This window comes from Microtus oregoni, unplaced genomic scaffold (genome assembly GCF_018167655.1).
Source record: "Microtus oregoni isolate MIOR12 unplaced genomic scaffold, Mior012 000044F_ref0000062, whole genome shotgun sequence".
Taxonomy (NCBI): domain Eukaryota; kingdom Metazoa; phylum Chordata; class Mammalia; order Rodentia; family Cricetidae; genus Microtus; species Microtus oregoni.
The window spans coordinates 446,116-465,706 of record NW_024543218.1 but is presented as its reverse complement, the minus strand read 5'-3'; the positions used below and the strand labels follow the sequence as shown (position 1 = coordinate 465,706).

General features: G+C 43.4%; 1 protein-coding gene across 11 annotated transcripts in view; it reads right to left on the bottom strand.

The window, feature by feature from the left end:
- LOC121434631 (disks large-associated protein 1) overlaps positions 1-19,591 on the bottom strand; it is a 684,271-nt gene that overhangs the window by 241,728 nt on the left and 422,952 nt on the right. The window contains exon 1 of one of the 11 annotated variants that reach the window (XM_041633560.1): positions 7,452-7,584. The exons of the other annotated variants lie outside the window; for them this stretch is intronic. Coding sequence (XP_041489494.1) covers positions 7,452-7,502 — 51 coding nt within the window. The 5' untranslated portion in view covers positions 7,503-7,584. Of the gene's footprint in view, positions 1-7,451; positions 7,585-19,591 lie in introns of those variants that run through there. 11 annotated transcript variants of the gene reach the window in all.

The window sequence follows — 19,591 nt, the reverse complement described above, 5'->3', positions numbered from 1 at the left end:
AGTCACGTGTGCGAATCGGGTTTCCAAGATGTGTTTCCATTTTCCTTCCGATTTGGGGTGCTATGATAGATACAACAGGATTTTGCAATCCAACCAAACATTATTCTCTTTCTTCTTCTCCTCTTGTATTTAAAGCTGCACTCTACCGCTAGATCTCCCTCTTCAATAATCCAGACTGTTTGTTTCCTTTAAACATACATTTAATTGACTTACATGTTTAAAACTCATTTTCACTTAACAATGCGAAGATTCTTAGCTGCTTCCTCCCTCTTAGTACTGCATCTAGTCCTACTGGCTCATAACTCAGGTATGAGTACGTTAATCTTGACAAGTGTTGGATACAGCTGTTCCTATAATTTATACAAATGTACCCTCGTTTTCATACACAAAGCTTTGAAAAGTTTTGAGTTATAAAAACACTAGAAATAATTGATTATGTCATTTTCACTTTGAGGGTTTTTAGGACAAAACTCTGGATGCTGACAGCCACAGACTGGATGAGGGCAAACATTAAACAGTATTCTTATTCTTATTAAACATCTCCATTTTGTTTATGTTTGTAATGAAGCACCTACTTATAAATTTTGAATCGAATATAAAAAATTTATGTTTTCTAAAAAGGATTGTAAAACTTCTGTTCCTTTTGCCATATTCTGTTCTCAGTGGGCTAGGATGGCAGAGGGCTTCCTTTCTTTAGACACCGATGGGGGTGCTGTGAACATTGCTATTTTCTTCATTCTGTGAGAATTGTGACTACAGCATACAATTAGTGAATCAGTTAATCCATGCATCCATCCACATGTGTACAGTCCCTCATGGATGGGCAAGGAGGCGAGCAGAAGGCAGTGCCATGATCTGATATTTATTCCCAGGAGTCTTTATGCCCATTGAGAGAATAGGTGGAATTACTGTAGAAGGAAGGAACCATAGTCTACAAATGTACTATAAATTGGTAAAAATCAAAACATATTTATTTACAGTATTGGCATAGAAACTAGTTCAAGGTCATCCTTTACTTGAGACTTGGAATATGGGCAAGACATTGCCAGTTAGGTAGAAGGAGAAGAAAGGTTGTATGTGGAAACGTGAACATGTGTGTTTTCACAACATAATATGCAAACTGATTGTGATATATGGAGAACTCACAGGAAACGCAGTTTGCTTCTAACAACAGTCTTGACTTGGTTGACAGACCTAGGAGGTATTTTTAAGGCTTTCAGTCCTTGAACTGTCCGTGCATCCCTATTGAGGCACTGTGATCCCTAGAAAATGGCTGTTTTTCCTGTTTGCTGTTGTTTGTGTGATCCTCTTTTTTTTGAGGGTTTCTTTGTACAGCCCTATCTGTCCTGGAACTCATTCTGTGGACCAGGCTGGCTTTGAACTCATAGAGATCTGCCTGCCTCTGCCTCCTGAGTGCTGGGATTATGCTATGCACCACCACCGCCTGGTGATATGTCCTCTTTTCTAAGATTCCTGGTTGCTGCCTAGAGAAATTTCTCCAGACGACACTTTTTCTTTTCCCGAATGGAAAAGGACATTTCACCATTTCCTCAGCCTCATGATGCTGTGAGCCTCCCCTCATCTGCTACTCATGGCTGCTCTCCTCCAGCAAGAACTTACGCATGCTAACATTTGGGATCTTCACAGTCTGCCCCAATGAAGGTTCTCAGCTGAGGTGCAGCGGTCCATCCCTTCCCATATCCTCCCATGCCCTGGCTGTCTCAGCTGAGGTGCAGCGGTCCATCCCTTCCCATATCCTCCCATGCACTGACTGTCTCTAGCTGAGGTGCAGCGGTCCATCCCTCCCGTATCCTCCCATGCACTGTCTGTCTCTAGCTGAGGTGCAGCGGTCCATCCCTTCCCGTATCCTCCCATGCACTGGCTGTCTCTAGCTGAGGTGCAGCGGTCCAGCCCTTCCCGTATCCTCCCATGCACTGGCTGTCTCTAGCTGAGGTGCAGCGGTCCAGCCCTTCCCGTATCCTCCCATGCACTGGCTGTCTCGAGGACCTCTGCACCTCAGTCCACCACCCCTGTAGTATCATCTACCTCTCATTCACATCCTATTTCCCTCTATTAGCTCATTTGAAGAGTCGTCTTTCATTTCTCAAAATGCCAACAGCTCTATCTGTTCTCTCTGCTGCGTACCCATGCCACCATAGCCCACCCACTAGCAAACAACTCCCATTTATTCGCTCACAGTTCTGTAGGTCAGAAGTCTAGACAGATAGATGAACTGAAAGGCCCATCCCAGCAGCGAGGAGTGTCCTTCCTTGCCCTTTTAACTGCCTAAAGTGGCATTCCTTGGCTCATGGCCTCTCTATCTTCAAAACCAGGAGTGTGGCATCTTTAAATATTTCTGTTTCTTGAGTCAAATTGACTTCTGTGCTCGAAAGTCTCTCTACCACGTTACTTATGAGTATATGTATTTAGGGCCCACCCATGACGATACTTAATGTAATCACATTTGCAAAGTCCTATTTACTACGAAGATAACCAATGCACTCCAAAGACTATGATGTGGCCACATGGGCTTTCGCTTCTGTACTTACTGAGGCCACTCACACCACCGGCCGACGACTCTGTGCTCACCCCCATTCATGATGTAGACATCACTGTCACCGTCACCTCCATTGCATGGATGAGGAAACTGGAGAACATAGATGATTTCAAGCTAGCTGTGCCCCGAACGCTTTCACTCACGTTCCGCTCAGCGCTGATATGTTCACGTGGGGGTTGAGTCGCCCAGCAGGGGCTCCGAAGATTACCATGGCCAGTACAAAGTGGAAATTTCTTAGACATTGTACATTTCACGTCCCTAGCTGCACCCCCAGGTGTTTCATCCATAGGGAACGCTGCCAATTAGGGGGCTGGGTGGTAGCGAGTAACCCAATAAAGAGTAGCGGAAGCTCCCTGGGTCGGCTAACATCAGGCTGAGGTTGAAACACACTGGGGACTGACGGGGTTTGGGCAAAAAGTGCTATGGAAAGAGTAATCACAGGGCAAGACCTGGAAAATGATCCTTGCACAAAAGAACAATGGAAATGAAGCCGAGACAAAGAGCTCAATCACTTCGTCTGTACAGGAAGCAAGGGAGGTTCCTGGAGACCCTTGTGGATGGAGGAGCCAAAGGAGAAAGCAAGAGAACAAAGAAAGCCATAGCACAAAGAAAGTACTCCCCAGCCAACAATAAGGGAGACATACTCCCAGGGCAGGGCGGACTGCTGGAGGTCAGGAAGCAAAGGAATACTGGTTGCTACAGAAAAGCTCAGGCTTTTTCTATGAGCACAACACATCAAGAATAGGCCTTTTTCTCTCATCCTAAGAAGGCAGAGGATTGCAGCAACATGGATAGAAAGAGTTGGTCCTTGGTGTCAAACACACTGAAGGGCCAGTTCTTTAATAACAATGTCATAAATGGTAGGCCGCTCATTTACAGAATGGCAGAAGAACCATCATGGCGTTATCTTTCCAGGGCTGAATAACATCCAGTTTCTGCAGCCCAGAAGACCACAGGTCATAGTTTAGCACTGTTAACTAGATGGTATGTATTCAGACAGATTTTACTGTGTCAGGGGCAGTGTGCTGGATCATGGGCCACAGCCATGAATGAGTCTAGGCACCAGTTTTCATGGAACTAATAGGCGAGAGGAAGAGGTAGCCATGGGATGGGCAATTCCACACACAACAGGAAGTTCACAGCAGAAAAGTGATGGATGCTATGAGGGCATGATGGAAGAGGGGACCTGTGATGTAAGAGGGGGCCCGTGATGGAAGAGGGGACCCGTGATGGAAGAGGGGACCCATGATGGGTCATCTTCATTGTCCACAGGACTGGAATTGGAGTCACCAAATGTGTTTATGAGGATGTTCCTGGTAAGGTCTAACAGAGGAGTGACACCATCCTTCAGATAGAATACAAGAAGAGAGCTGAGCGCTGGCATCCATTGCTCTGCTTCCTGACTGCAGATGCAGTGTGGCCAGCAGACACACACTCCTGTTGTCATGTCTTCCCTGCCACTAAAACCCAAGACAAACTTTCCCTTGACTGGTTTTCTGTCAGGAACTTTGCTACAGCAATAAGAAAAGCAACTAATACAGCATTTGGCTCCAATCTGGGCCATCAGGGAGGACTTTCCATAGGCAATGACATCTCATAAGAGACTAGCAGGTTGAGAAAGGGATCAGTACGAAACAGGGAATGAGGCAGATGGAAAAAAGGATCAACGGGGAAGCAGCTTGTGCGAAGGTCTCGGGTGAGCGTCCATGATGGCTGTAAGTGAGGGAAACAGACCAGAATGGCGGAAGTGCTGAGTGGACGTGGGAGAGGAAAGAGATACAGGAGCAGGAAAACGGTCCCGGTCATGCCACCCGCCACATTAAGGAATCTCAGTTCTATAGTGGGGGTAAAGACCACCCTTTTCTCTCCCCCCACCTCAATCTCTCTCTGTAAGTCACACAGAGTGAGTGATCACTATACTGTTCAAGCAGGCCTCAAGACGGCTGTGTCACTAGGGTGGCCTTGAACTCATCCCGTCCTGGTCTCTCAGTTGGCCACCATGTTTGGCTCACTGAATGACTTTTCAGCAGAATGATTCTGTATGTATTTCAGAAAGATCCTTTGGCTCTGTTTTCCAGAGTGGAGTGGATTGAAGAAGAACTAACAGGAAGATCTACCATCTACTCCCCCTCCCCCAATAATCTAGGCATGACAGAGATTGGACTAGAATACTAGGATAGTGGCAGAAGAATGGAGAGAAAGAGACAAGTAAGCTGTCTAGAATTTGGTGGTTTTCCTCCTCCTTCATCTCTTATCAGTGCCAAGAAGCGAGGACATGAGAGTAAGGGAAAGGGGAGGCGGTACCAGAGATGTTTTGTAAGCTGGATTGAAGAAGAGCGACATGGAGAGGAAAGGAACCAGCAAGATGGAGGTGGGGAAGATCAAGAGAGACTGGGGCATGAATAAGAATGATATAAAATGATATCTGTGTATGAAGACATTTCATACAGAAACCCATTACTTTCCACATTGAAGCAATAAGAACAGAGAGAAGCAGGCTACAGAAGTAAGAGAAGACTATATGGAGGACTTCGGCTACAGTTATAGATCTGACATACTTTAGTTTTGTATCCTGGTATCCTTGGGTTCTATAGTCTGTGGAAATAAATGAGGCCATATTGACAATAATAACCGAGTCTAGACATATTTTAGTCTCTCTCGTCTTTGTTCTCCCTGTGGCTGATCCTCATTGTGCTCAAGAATGAGCTTCACGTGTATTTGGAACAAATTTGCTCGCTGCCTTCTGTCAGGCTGCTTGGCCACAGTGCCAAGAACTTTTTATGACGGTGGATCCATCTGGACCAAGTGCCACCTGATCACCACTGTCTGCAGCTGGTGGCTGTTCCTGGTCTTTGTGCGTGAGAGAACAATGTGAGGGTCCTGCTTTTTCCCATTTCCTCTATAATAACACGGAAAGAATTAACATTCAACTGTGTAAATAACACATGGCTTGCATGTGGCGTGGCCAAAAAAACAACCTCAAAGGGCAGAAATGTTTATTCCTTACGTAGCATAGTCGCTATAGTGACAAAGATCATATGAGCGGTGAGCGGTGCTGACCCATCTTGCTCATTTTGACCACTGAGATGGTTTCAGGAAGCGATAGTGGATAGAAGTCACGGGGTGTGTGACTCTTATTTCTCCAGCGGCAGGAACTGAATGACACAATTCAGTGATCACACAGGGCTGGTTTCTACTTCCCACAGCTTTCAGATGGACATGGGGCATTCTACAGCTCTGAATTAGAGCCATTTTAGGGAAGAGAAAGGGGGACTGTTAGGAAAAAGAAGGGAAAACAGTGCCTGGGTAGCTAAGGGAACTTTAGAGAGTTGAGGTGTGAGGAAGAATGTGGAGGAAAAGGGGGAAGATAAAAGAAAGGCTTTTCAAACCCCAAACGTGTGCTTGGAGAAAGCTCTACACACTGAATAGCTGTGAAATTGAACATATTTTAAAACCGTGCAATATGAGTAGGTAACATGTGCTGTGTTGCTCTACAAAATAAACTGTGAGAGACTAAAATTCCACGCTCTTCCCTGCTAAAGTAGTATCTCAAGAGGAGTGCCTCAAATTTGGAGGTGGGACTTGGGAAATAGTTTAGGTCGTATTAAGCTGCTATTGGCGGATAAATGTTTGTGCTCACACTTTTCGAACTTTGTTTATACTCCCAGAGATAACGGAGTCCAGAGCCCGTGGTGAGGAAGTGGGAGAGATTGGTATATGGAAAGTCACTGTGATGTTCAGAGTCAATAAACAAACCCGGGAGCCCCCAGGTCACTTCCCATACAGAAAACCAGAGCGGAAAGACGAGACGAGAGGGACAAGAGGATAGTTCCTTTCTATTTCTCCCAAATCCCCATGTGCTCGGCCGTTTATGAGTAGACCTTCCAATGCCTTTTGAGGTCACCTACTTTAGGAGACTCGCGTCTGGTTTTCAGATGACACAGTGGTGCCATCCCAGAATGCCTACAAACACAAACCCTGCTTCTGTTTGCCTTCCTTGTCAGCCTCTTAGAGCAGATCACAATTTCTTCTCTATCTCCATAAACCCTTGCTCGTCTCAGGGATTCATGGAAGGATTCAAACAGAACCAGACTCTCGTGTTACACACACACACACACACACACACACACACACACACACACACACCAGAACTGCCAAGGGAAGCCAACCCAGGGACTGCTTCTTCACTTCTTGTTTATGAGATATTATAGATATTATAGAGAAAAGTCTCAGATATGATGGTTTTGACTTCCATGAACTTGGGAACAACTACGTTTTCCATATGTCCTGAAAACATTACAGCTAGGGACAATGGAGAAAGTTACAGAAAAATTCCCATTACCACTACACTGGCATTTAAAAAATACACTCTCACAAAATAAAATCCACCTAAACCAACGCTGTGGAGTAATTTTGGCAACTGAAAATTACTACCTTTTCTAGAATAACACATACTTAGAAATGAAACGGCTCAGAAAACAGTGTGACGTAGCTATAGCCTGCTTTCCTGAGAACAAATTTCACTGTCAATTTATATTACAGCATGGTAAACATCAACAGTCAATGCTTAAATACTTTCGTCAATCAGGGCTGAATCGAAGTATTTTCCTGCTTAACTAAACTCATTCTCTGCCACAGATGATTAAAAAAAAATACGACATCGTTCTTATTAAAAGCTGTGTCTCTCCCCGGACTCTCTGATATCATAAGCTGTCATCTCAAGAGGGCACAGTGGGGGAAACTCGTTACAAAATTTTCACCCCAAATTCACAGCCAGCATTAAGTGTGAGATTACTTCCATTATGCTAAAAGAAAAACTATAGATTAACACAGAGATCAAGCATGAAGAAATTATTCCCTCCCCACCCCCAGCCCAGCCTTTCTACTAGCTTACCTTATTAGCTGAGACACCAAACAGAATGTCCTTATGGAAAATTAAGTTCATTATTCATGTCAGCTTTGATTTGGTGTATGCACGCAGCTGAGAGCCTCCAGCTTCTGCCTATGATTTGCTGAGGCAAAGTGTGTGAGTCAGGCAGTAAACACAGGGCTGGGGGTGGAGGGAGAAAGTGCCGCGATGATCTGTCACAAGTCCCCACTCGCAACTTTCTGGATTCATTCACAGGAAGCTGAAATCAAGTCCACCAGTGGATGACTGTCTCTTAGGGGACACCCTAGCCCAGGTGTGGAGAGCAGTGGACAGGCGCTTGCTTTGTGGGTCACTGTCCTAGCAAAATGACACTGTTCTCTTTCATTATTTTGGTGAATCCTTGGGGTGTTGATTCACCTTACACCATATATGGGGGTAATTGCCATCTGTCAGAGAGAAGGCCACATGAGCTACGGAGTCCTGCAATTTGCAAACCACAGCACACCTGGCTGTCTCTGTAGCAGTGAAATGCTCAATGCAGTTCTCAACTTTGAAGGTAGTGTGTACACATACCAAGTGGATGGAACATCCACGTGACAAACACACAGAGAACCTGGAGATCCAGGAGTCAAATATCAACAGCTAAACATTCTCTGCACAGTAATCTCCCCCCACTCCTATTTAGAAAAAGGTGGAAGTAATACTGCCTCATTCATGAATTTTATCTAGAATAAACATTGAGTGAAGTTAAGCTTTCTCAACGAAAACTTCCAATCACAGCAGGAAGAGAATCTCTGGGTTGTCAGTGGGTCAGGATAACATGACTGAGCAATGGAAGCAGGCATGCTAACCTATACCCTGTGGGCTGCATGGACCACAGAACATCTCTGTATGTGCTCAAGATGAAATCACTAACTCAAAGCATGAGATTTGAAGGACAACTGTTTTTGTAACTTGATGATGTGGTTGTCGAGTGTGAACTTCAGAGGTGATCATGTCCTTCTGTAATGTTCGTCCCTGCCTGGAGCCTCAGAGCTGAGAGTCTTTCACCTTCTTGTTCTTGGTAGCGTATGATGCCAAGTCTGAGAGTTCTCCCCTGAATTAATGAGTACTGCTGCCTTTAATGAGAGCGATCGACTTATCTTTAAATGTGATACTGTTGTTACATCCTTGAATTTATTCCAGGAGAATGAAAGTAAATGCCTACCCAGGAATCTGTATACAGAGGCTTTCATCATGTTATGTTCACAACAGCCAAAAGTAAAACAGCCCTAGTCTCCAGCTAACGAATGGCTAACACATATGCAGTAGATCCATAAGAAATGAAGTAGTGATATGTGTTGTAAGTTTGTTGTGCACACCATTTGTAAGAATCCCAATATTGCACGCCTTTAATCCTAGCACTCAGGAGGCAGAGGCAGGCAGATCTCCATGAATTTGAGGCCAGCCTGGTCTATAAGAGCACCAAAGCGACAGAGAAACCCTGTCTTGAAAAACAAAAACAAAACAAAACAAAACAAAAAAAAAAGAAAAAGAAAAAAGTTAATCCCAGCACTCGGGAGGCAGAGGCAGGCGGATCTCTGTGAGTTTGAGACCAGCCTGGTCTACAAGAGCTAGTTCCAGGACAGGCTCCAAAACCACACAGAAACCCTGTCTCGAAAAACCAAAAAAAAAAAAAAAAAAAAAAAAAAAAGAAAAAGAAAAAAGAAAAGAAAAATAAATAAAGAAAAAAGAATCCAAATATAAAAGATATCTTCTATATTTATGGCTTCATTTATAATAAAATGTCCAGAATAGTGGACACCACAGTCTTAGCACATAGATTATTCATGGCTGTGTTAGACTTGAGGTAGGGCTTGGCGGGAAGCGAATGATACGGTACCAGGATGAAAATGCTTTTTCCTTAGGCACATAGTAAAGACTGCACAACTTAGGGACTGTACTAAACTACTACACATCTTAAATAGCTGAACTTCACATTCAGTGAATGCGAACTCTGTAAGGAAGAAAATGGAATCACTGTCATCTAGTGCTTATTGTCACATGAATTATCCGTACGCAGTTAATCCTGTAGAGGCAGAAAGGAAGAAGTGGAGAAGAAAGAAAAGGTAACTACAGCAAGGAGCCTTGAGGACTAGAGAGATGCAGACAGAGCTAAATACATATCTATGTGGTGTTTCATTGTGTCCCTCCCTCCCTCCTCCTCTCTCTTTCTTTTGAGGTATAGTCTCACTATATCCTAGGCTTGTTTATAACTTGTGCTTTTCTTGCCTGGGCCTCATTAATTCTAATATTATAGACATGTGCCATTGTGCCTATCTTCCAGTTAATTCTCTCCCCCTCTCTCCTCTCCTATCTCCTCTCTTCTTTCACCTCGCCTCCTTCCCCTTTCCTGCCCTTCTCTCTCTCTCTCTCTCTCCCTCCCTCCCTCCCTCCCTCCCTCCTTCCCCACCCCGCTCTGAAGTACTAGGGATTGAACACATGTACAGGCTAAACAAGTACTCTACCACTGAGTTATATCGCTAGCTATTTAAAAATTATTTTCATTTTTGAGGTAGGATCTCAATAAGTTGCCCAGGTCAGTCTTAAAGGTATTATGTTAGAAGAAGAGAACGAAAGTAAAGAGAAATTGGAAGGAGAATAAAGACGAAACAAGAATAAGATGGTAGAGACTCATTCTCTTCCTTTTTCCTCTCAGTAGTATGGACTGAATCTAGGTCCTTGAGAGCTCTATCACCAGCTTCAGACTGGGTTCCGGCAAGATAACATGAAAGTACAGACTGTTTGAGAAGGAAAGCAAGGCCACAAAATTTAACCATGACGATATCAGGGTCTAGCTGAAGACAAAAGGAGAAATTCCATGGAAACAAGTCTGAGGGTACCAGACTGCCCAGACTAAGAAAATGTGTCTTAAACAGAGCCAGTGGAGTCAGAATCAAAGAAGTGGGAGCATCTAGAACAATGGTTCTCAGCCTTCCTGATGCTATGACCCTTTAATACAGTTCCTCATGCTGTGGTGACTCCAACCATAAAAACATTTTGTTGTTGCTTCATTTTACTGTTATATAATGTAAATATTTGATATGCAGATGGTCTTAGGCAAAGCCTGTGAAAGAGTCATTTGGCCCTCAAAGGGGTCACAACCCACAGGTTGAGAACCATTGATCTAGACGATCTCTAAGACTACGACCCAGAATGAAATGAGGCCTTTAAATATGTAAAGGAGGCCCTTTAAAACATGCAAGTTAAAATAAGCTAGAAGGAGAGGGCAAAGGCTTGGTCCAGATGGTTTAATGTGAACATATGAAGAAAAGGGAGGAGGAGGAAGAGGGGGAGGAGCAGTGGGGAGGAAGGAGGGGAAGACAAATAGCAAGCTGTCGAACTTTTATCTTCCTGCTTTTTTCCTCTTCTGTCAAAGGGCAGAATCTTTGCAACAAAAAGAAAAGATGATGGGGTAAAGTCAAGAGAAATCTGAACTTGAAGAACTTTTCTTCGCTTAGATAAATCTTAAGTGTATCTTTCCTTTTCACAGTGACCATAAACTTAGGTACATGATAACTTCACATAGGTACTTCAGAATCAGATTCTTTCTGCCTCCAACTCCAGCCACAGAGCAAACACTGGGGGGTTCCAGAGTTTTGTACTTCAGTGAATGGAACCACCATCTTTTAAGTATGTTGGGAACACAAGTACCCTAAGGACACTTCCCTGATCCTCCATATCCCTAAACCATGGATTTGGAATGTCTGGAAATGATCTATGCTCTTCACTGCCACGTCCGTCATCTTAGTCCTGGTCACCGTGTTCTTTTTTCATTTCTGTTTACTTTTTTCTGAGAACAGACTCTCATTCTGTAACCTAAGCCATCACCAAGCAGCTCAGGCCCTAAACTCTCTACTTTCCTATTTGCCTCTGAAATGCTGTAAGTCAGGCTCCTGCCAGCACACCTATGGTGTGGGATGTCTTTCTGTATGCTGTAAATATGTGTTGCACGTATTGGTTGATAAATAAAGCTGGTTTGGCCCATGGCAGGGCAGAATACAGCTAGGTGGGAAACCCAAGCAGAGATAGAGGGAGAAAGAAGGCAGAGATGGGGGAGATGCCGGCAGTCATTGGGAAGCAATTGGGTAACAAGCCACGAGCCTCGCAGTAAAATATAGATTAATAGAAATGGGTTAAGTTGTAAGAGCTAGATAATAATAATCCTGAGCTAATAACCAAACAGTTTATAATTAATATTAAGCTTCACAATGATTATTTTAAAGGTGGCTGTGGGACCAGGTGGGAAGAGAAAGCTCCAGTTACACACCTGGCTTTGGCTGTCCTCTATCCTTTGCACTGGTGTGCTGTTTATTCTCTGGTCCTTCTTTCCCACACTCTTTTTCTTCCCATGCCACATAGAGGCATGTTTTCAGGGTGCAACATATTTATCAACCATACTCTTTCCCCCATTAAAAAACGATATAGAGTTAAGTTTGACTTTTGGGGTCTTGAAGAAGTCTTATCTTTCCAGACTCATCTACCATCTTGGCAATCTAGCTTCGCTGGATTCTCACCTTTCGGTTGGTCTGCTCAGTCGGGATTCCCCCACACTTGTTGTCCTGTTTTCCATTTATCCTCATCTCAGGCTGTGTCTTCCTGAACCTTGCTACAGCAGCATTGACCCAAGTAATAGCTATGGAGAGATATTTAATCAGAAGCAGAAAGATTAACGGACACACAGGTCACTAAACTCTTGAAATGTTCAAGAGGACTTGCTTGGGATTAATCTTTCTCACTCTTTAGACCTGACTTCCTGTTGGTCATCCATCTCGCTAGGGAAGAGTATGTGGAAGATGCCCTCAGGAAGGTAGGTAAAGGGGAAACATTCTGGGTTCGGGACCACAGTCTGTTTGGTGGGCCAGGTCTTGATGGAAGTGCTAGGGAGGGCAGTTGCCCCGACCCTAGAGTCTGTGAAGATCCTTATTCCTATCCGTGGAGCAAGGGTTGCACCAATTTCAGACAGCACATTTCTGGGGAACCAGAGATGAGTCCTCAGAATCGGTCAGCAACAGCTATTACAGTTTGCATTTGCTTGTGTGGCTAATTATTGTTTATTTCATCATTGCACGAAAGGGAGCTTGAGCCAGGAGTCACGTTTGTTTCTGGCTATCACTGTAACCTGCGCATTTACCTGGGGCCTAGCAAGAGTAAGAATTTAGTATTATTTGAATGAAGGCCACAGCTTTTAAATTGGTAGGATGCAGAGTATAGGTAATAAGCATAATTGCTACTAGAAAAAATAATTTAATGCCTATGATTCTATGTGGGACACCATTATTAGTATACTGGTTTATAAATCTGGCCCTTTTATCTCTTTCCCTGTTCCGGTTATCTCTCGCAGCCTAAAAATGCTCTTAGCTGAACATATACGTTTTCCTTAGAAAGTTAGCGGCCATGCAACATGTTGATTTAAAAAACTTACTGAATTAGTAGTAACTTTCACAATGAAGACATTTTTCCTTTTAACCTAAATACATTAAGCCTGAGGGAACTGTGCTCAAATTGTAATAAAGGGCTTTTGCCAGGACTGTAAAACCAATCCGGGTAAATAAAAAATATTTTGTTTTATTTAGTGTGTATGCACATACATGTGCATATGCATGTGTGTGCATTTGCACACACACACACACAAACACACACACACACACACACACACACACACACACACACACGCCATCTGAGTCCAGAAGAGGCCATCAGGTTCCCCTCGAGCTGGAGATACAGACGGATGCAAGCTACCCAAAGTAGGTGCTGGGAACTGCACTTTTCTGCAAAGATAGAGGGCGCCTCTACCCACTGAGCCATAGCCCCAGCTCTGCAGCATGGGTAATAATCACAAAGACGAGTAAAAGAAGTGGTGGTTGTGGCAGCTGTCACAGCGTCAGCGAAAGCAGCAACAACAAAACACCTGAAGATGCTAATACATCTGAATCGTCACAATGAAATGTCTTATGTGTTCAGTAGAAGGTCTCTGGGAAGAAAGAACGGCTCACTGAGAGGTGGACCAACCTAACTGTGCTTGGCTTTATCTTTTACTTTGTAAGATAAACTTGGATGATAAATAAATGAATATATCAAGCTTGCATGGACAAAATCATCTTCAGAACAAAGCACCAGTATAAAATTATGTCTAAATGTTAAGAGGATTGGCTTTCAGAGAAACTAAGTCTCCCCACGTTTCTTGGAATCCACTCTGTGCAACAAAAGCAATACAACAAAAATGAAAGGCAACACTGGCCAAGTAAATTTCCAGCCAGGCCAGCAGAGAAATCCATAAACTCCTGAGTCAGAGCCAGGCAATGAAGCTGAGGGCTGAAGTTGTAACAACATTGTAAATAAACAAGAGACACAGAAGGACCTCAACGGAATGGATTGAAGAAACCTCCGCCTCCCTAAAAGCCTGGGCTTTAATCTAAGAAAGAGATGCTCTGAAGAGACAGATGCAGATGCAGGAAAACAATGGCCAGAAAATTTCTAAAAGCATTTTTCAAAGCACTGTGCAATTTGTGTTTCCCACATCAGGCCACATGTAAGGCCATCCCTGAAGGAACCAAGGAGAGAAGCAGGCTTGGAGGGGAGAGCAGAGGAAAGAGGCCTCACATTATAGAGATTTTTAGAGCTGTGCAGCAGCAACAAGAGAACCTTGGTAGCTGGAAAACACTGCCCTCCACTTCCTCCACAGGAATCCTTTTCCAGTTCTCTAGAAAAAAAAAACCAACTTATTCAAGTAAGAGAAACACGAAGCTGATATGAACAAGAGCAGCCACAAACAACTTGTAAATAATGAATACCCACCTGGGAAAACATTCCTGAACAAGATTAAGTATTTAACCCCAAGGTCCATTATCAGCTGCTTGAGTAGCTGACAAAGCAGCTACTTCTAGAAAGGAAGATCACACAGTAGGACTGCAGGAACTCAGGGACGAAGGGAGAGAACAGCAAATGTCACGGAAAGACTGCCGGAGTGAAACAAGAGTCAGCAGAACTGAAGGAAAGGACGTAGATGAATGGATGTGAAAGGTAAGAAACTTTTAAAAGAAAATAAATGACACAGGGATATAAAAGTATCAGAAAGATAATGAAACATTGAAGATAAACAGGGTACCCAGCATATACATAACCTTAATCCTTGATCAAGAAAGCCAAAACACCAGAATGGAATCATTATCACAAGACATAATTCAATTAAAAGAGGCCACCCAGACCCCTACAGAAGTGCAGGATGTTGACGCTGTTCTCGGTTGCCCACCGAAACGTGATAATAAGACCCTGTGCTGCAAATACCTCATACTTTAGCCCCTGGATTTGGAGAAAGCGAGTTGGTCCTACCTAGTTGCTTCTCCCTTGCTGGTCAACTTTCATCGTATTAAGAGGTGCTGTGCAGGCTTCTGGGGGTGAAAAGCCATGAGTATCCTTACCCAGCTGTGAGTCACGTGAGGTACAATAATGAACGGCCCAGAAGGCAGGTCCATTGGTGCAATAGTGGCATGAGTGTTATGGGGGAAACCAATAGCTTTCTGATTGCTCCACAGGAGAAAACTCATGCCCAGAGCACATAGCTGGGGAGCACACAGGCCCTAGGGGAGAACCTAATACTTTAATTTTTGCCAAATGGACACAGTATCAGAGTGTCTTCTAAATAAATATTTCTGTACCCAAAGATACCCCAAATCATGCAGCTCTGTCCTCATTTGTGAACAACGTTTGTGTGGTGGATGGCTGTTAACTGAGAAGTCCACAATTAGCCCAAGTGCAGAGAACCAGCCATGGTGGACTCAGTCATCCCAGATGGGACACCCATATTACCCTAAGGCTCAGGGGCCATTGCAGAAGGGAAGGCAGAAAGAGTATACAAGCCACACATCTGGAACTAGTGGGGTAAAACAGTCTATTCTGGACATGATTGGGCTGTTACACTCATGAATTCATGGCTGCTGTGGTTGTCCACAAGAGACCTGCATGAAAATCAAGTTAGCTAATATTCAGGAATGGATGAGGAAGAGGCTCTAATGAGGCTCTAATTCCTATGCCTAGATGGGAAGCTCTTGAAAAATCCATGAAAGCGAGAATCGGTTTCCTCTAGGGTCCTTTATAGGGTGGCTTTGTTCTAGAAGGTGGCCCCACACCCACGGGCAGCACCAATTAAACTCAGTGAGCTATAAAAGAGAAAAGAAGAGTACACAAAATTTAGAGGGGGACCTCTGAAGAGGTGATCTGGGAGGAACTAGAAGGGGGTATGTTGTGGAATATTATTTTAACTGTTATATTTGTTTCTGCTGTTTTTGTTAATGATGCAAAGACATGTTACATTTGTTTGATTAAATAAAATTAACTTGGGGGTCAGGAGGTTGAGTCAGCAACTAGCTGACAGGAAGTGGTAGGGAGGAACTAAGTGTAGCTAGGGTTCTTAGGTGGGGGTTGCGGGGAGAAGTGAGAAAGGAGAAAAGGTTAGTTAATTGTTCTTCAGCCTCTCTGAGCGAGCAGGATTTCACCTCCACCTTTGAATCCTGAGCTCTGTAGGAGGATAGAGATTTACATAGTTTCCTTTAATGGTCTTGCTAGAGCCGGTGCTGGAGGGAGTAGACTATCCTGACTGGCTGGGCCAGGGTGGCAGGACTGCTGCTGGGAGCTGCAGAGTTGCAGTTATCAGATGGGACAGCAGTTGCTCAAGGTACCGCCACTGTATTGAAAGCAAAACAACAGGGGTAGTGAATATTCTAAAAACACACTATACATTCATGAATTATTATCAAGAATAAGTAAAAATATGTTAAAAACATAATTCAGAAAAATTTTCTGAAATAAGGGCCTTAAGTGTACTTTGGAAAAGATCTTTTAAGAGTGTGTGCAAAATCATAAAATAAGTTAAAGCGCAGAAAAATAAGCTGACATCAGACTTAGTCATAGGAAGTTTTATCCTCAGTAGAGAGTGTGACAACATCTAAAAGGTAAGAAGTCAAAGATTTTCTACCTCATCTGGTCATCGTTCACATATCAAAACTCAAGTAAAAAGTGAACAGAGTGGACATGAACAATAATTCTCAAAGATGCCCTATTAGTAATTTCTTTATTCGTAGCTGTGCTAAAATACCTGAAGAAAACACATAAAAAAAGATGGGCTTATTTGAGTTCATGAATTGAGGTGACACAGTCCATTATGATGGGAGCACATTAAGGAGGGAGGCTGAAGGAGCTGGTGGTCATCATTGGGTCTACAGTTAGGAGGCAGAGAGAGAAAGTTGGTGTTCTGCTTGCTTCCTCCTCCTGCTCTTTTTACCCAGGGTAGGAACTTCGCTGGGATGGTGCCACTTGTATTAAGAGTGGGCTTGCTGGCTAGTTTTATGTCAACTTGACATAAGCTAGAATCATCTGAGAGTAAGGAATCCCAATTGGGAAAAAAAAAAAAGCTTCTGTAAAGTCTGGCTATAGGCAGATAAGCCTGTAGGGCATTTTCTTAATTAGTGGTTGACAAGGAAGGACCCAACTCACTGTGATTGGTGTCATTCCTGGGCTAGTGGTCCTGAGTTCTATAAGAAAACAGGCAGAGAAAGCCATGGAGTGCAAGCCAGTAAGCTGCACCCCTTCATGGCCTCTGTTTCAGCTCTTGCCTCTAGGTCCCAATCTTGTTTGAGTTCCTGCCTTGGTTTCCCTTAGTAGACTGTCCATAACTGTCATCTTGGCACCCAAATATCTCACCTTTAGATCTTAACATTCCGCCATCATCCTAATTCAAAACTCAACCAGATGGTTTCCAAGAGACCAAGCTTCAACAGTCCCAAAGACTGTTCAAAAGTTCAATAGTTAAAGTCTCTTCTGAGGCTCAGGCTATTTCTTAACAATAAACCCATCAAATTAAAAAAAATCAAGTCACTGATCCTAACACACAATGGTGCTATGGTGGCCAGCTTTCATATCATACCTTTCAAAGCCCCACCCAGGACCGACGAACAAGAGTTCCCACCCACATATGTGAGTTTATATGCTGCTTGTTGATATCCTACCCCATCCCCTGGCTCCAGTTTTTCCTCATGGAGCAGAGACATATGATTGATACTGTTTTCTGCTCAAAACTTGGCCCCAAATGGTGTGAGCATCAGACATCAGTGGATCAGACACTCTTGCTGTTATGAATTGTGCTGGCTGCTATATAGGAGGTGACTAGCAAGCAGCAGACAACTGCAATATGGTGTATATATTGTACAGTGACCTGGGGACTTTTGCACGCTCTACGTTGACGGCAGTGTCCTTTTCAGAAGATGATACAGCGCTGTACACTCCAGCCTGGAAGAGATATGCAATTTTCCAGGACAATCATTACATATTGAGTGGGTTCTATAGTCTCTTCCTATTGATACATATTAACATAATATATATACAAACATATACATATATACATGTAGGCAAACAAATTAAAATCCACCATTATTAAAATATCATCAAATTCATTGCTGATATATCATACACAATAATGAGATTTTCAGTGTAACTTGAGTTGGGAAGATTTAGCACATTCTTTGGGGTAGTCTAATCGGCACTTTGAGGTGTGTGAATTCTAAGCAATCTGTCTTTTGCTCGTTGCTGGAAGTGTATAGTAATAAGTAATTATTACTGCATGACCACTAATAAAAGTGGTGCCCCGCAGAGGTGAAGGGGGCCTTCAGCACCACAGTCAACCATGGCCGTGGGCTGGAAACACACACTTCCACGCGCACAGTAACACTTACTAACGCTAAGAATAGTGGCGGCATTGTGCTGAGCCTCCCAAGTGTTTAATGCAGAGTACAGAAACATGTCAACACGCTGACATGAAAAACAAATGATCTCAGAAATTTGAACTGAACACAAGGCAAGTTGACACAGCTGCCAGTCTCGTTAGGGGAATGACAGAAGCGGGACAGTCAGAGCCAGAGATTTCTTTCACTGCACGCTGTGAAGTTTTGAACCTAGCTGAAATGCCGTTGGCACCATTACATTGTACGCCAGAGGGGTGCTTTCTTGGGATAAGGCGCAGTTTGTCGGGGCGATGCTGACAGTGCTTCAAGGCCTACTGGCAAAGAACTGTGGAGGGAAGTCTGCCCGCTGAAGGGAGAGCACATGACTTCCAAGGAAAATAGAGGTTGTTTTTGCACACTTGAGGACTGCCATGCAGAGGGGTATTTAGATACATTTTACATAGCTCTATCAGAGTGGGAGAGTTGGGTACAAACAGAGAAGAAGCTCCTTAAAGGCAGGAGCCCTGGAAAGGAGAGCTGGCGCTACTAAGCAAATACATGGATGCAGAAAAGAAATGTGAATCAAACAGGCAGCTCCCAGAACAACGACAACCCAGAGCAAGGACAAAGTGAATCGGAGAGAGACCAACACACTAAACGGAACAACAGCAAAATGCTGTTACAGAAGAGGGAAGACAACGCGGCAGTATCATAAAATCGCCAGTCAAAATAAGGTTGAATGCGGGCCACTGAGGCAGTGACCCAATTTCTTTGTTAATTAGACGAGAGAATTGTGATTGCTAAAATTAAGACGAGCAGGAGGAATCCGAGGGAGGTGAGGTCAGCGAAAATAGCTAATGGGCGGGGCACCCGTCGTTTGAAACGGAAGACATGGATGCCTGACGGGAGTCAAACTGCTCACAGTGTAAGAAAGGGAACCGATTCCTGCCTTGTATTTTATATTACGAAGCTGCTCAATGGTTTTTCTTTTTCTTTTTCTTTTTTTTTTTTTAATACAGCAAGAGGCAAGCTCTCGCTTTAGAAGTGTGCGCTTCAGGTTAGAAAGTAGTTGAGACATTTGTGTGGTCTCTGCCTAAAAAAAATAGCAACAAATAGAGAAATGTCTCTGCATCATAATATGCAAAATTAGAATTATTAGGATACTAAGATTCACTTGGGTTTCTTCCTTAAGATCGGAGGATGCTTCATATTTCGGAATAATAAAAACAGGACAGTCTTTTATTGAAAATGACAATTAAGGCATTATTTGTCACAGAGAAAAACTGCAAAAAGTATTTCGAGTTGCAAATGACTTACCAATAAATATTTTAGTCACAGAGCACTTACGTATTTTAGTAGTATATATATATATATATCCACTAAAATGGAAATTACTTTAAAAATAAACTT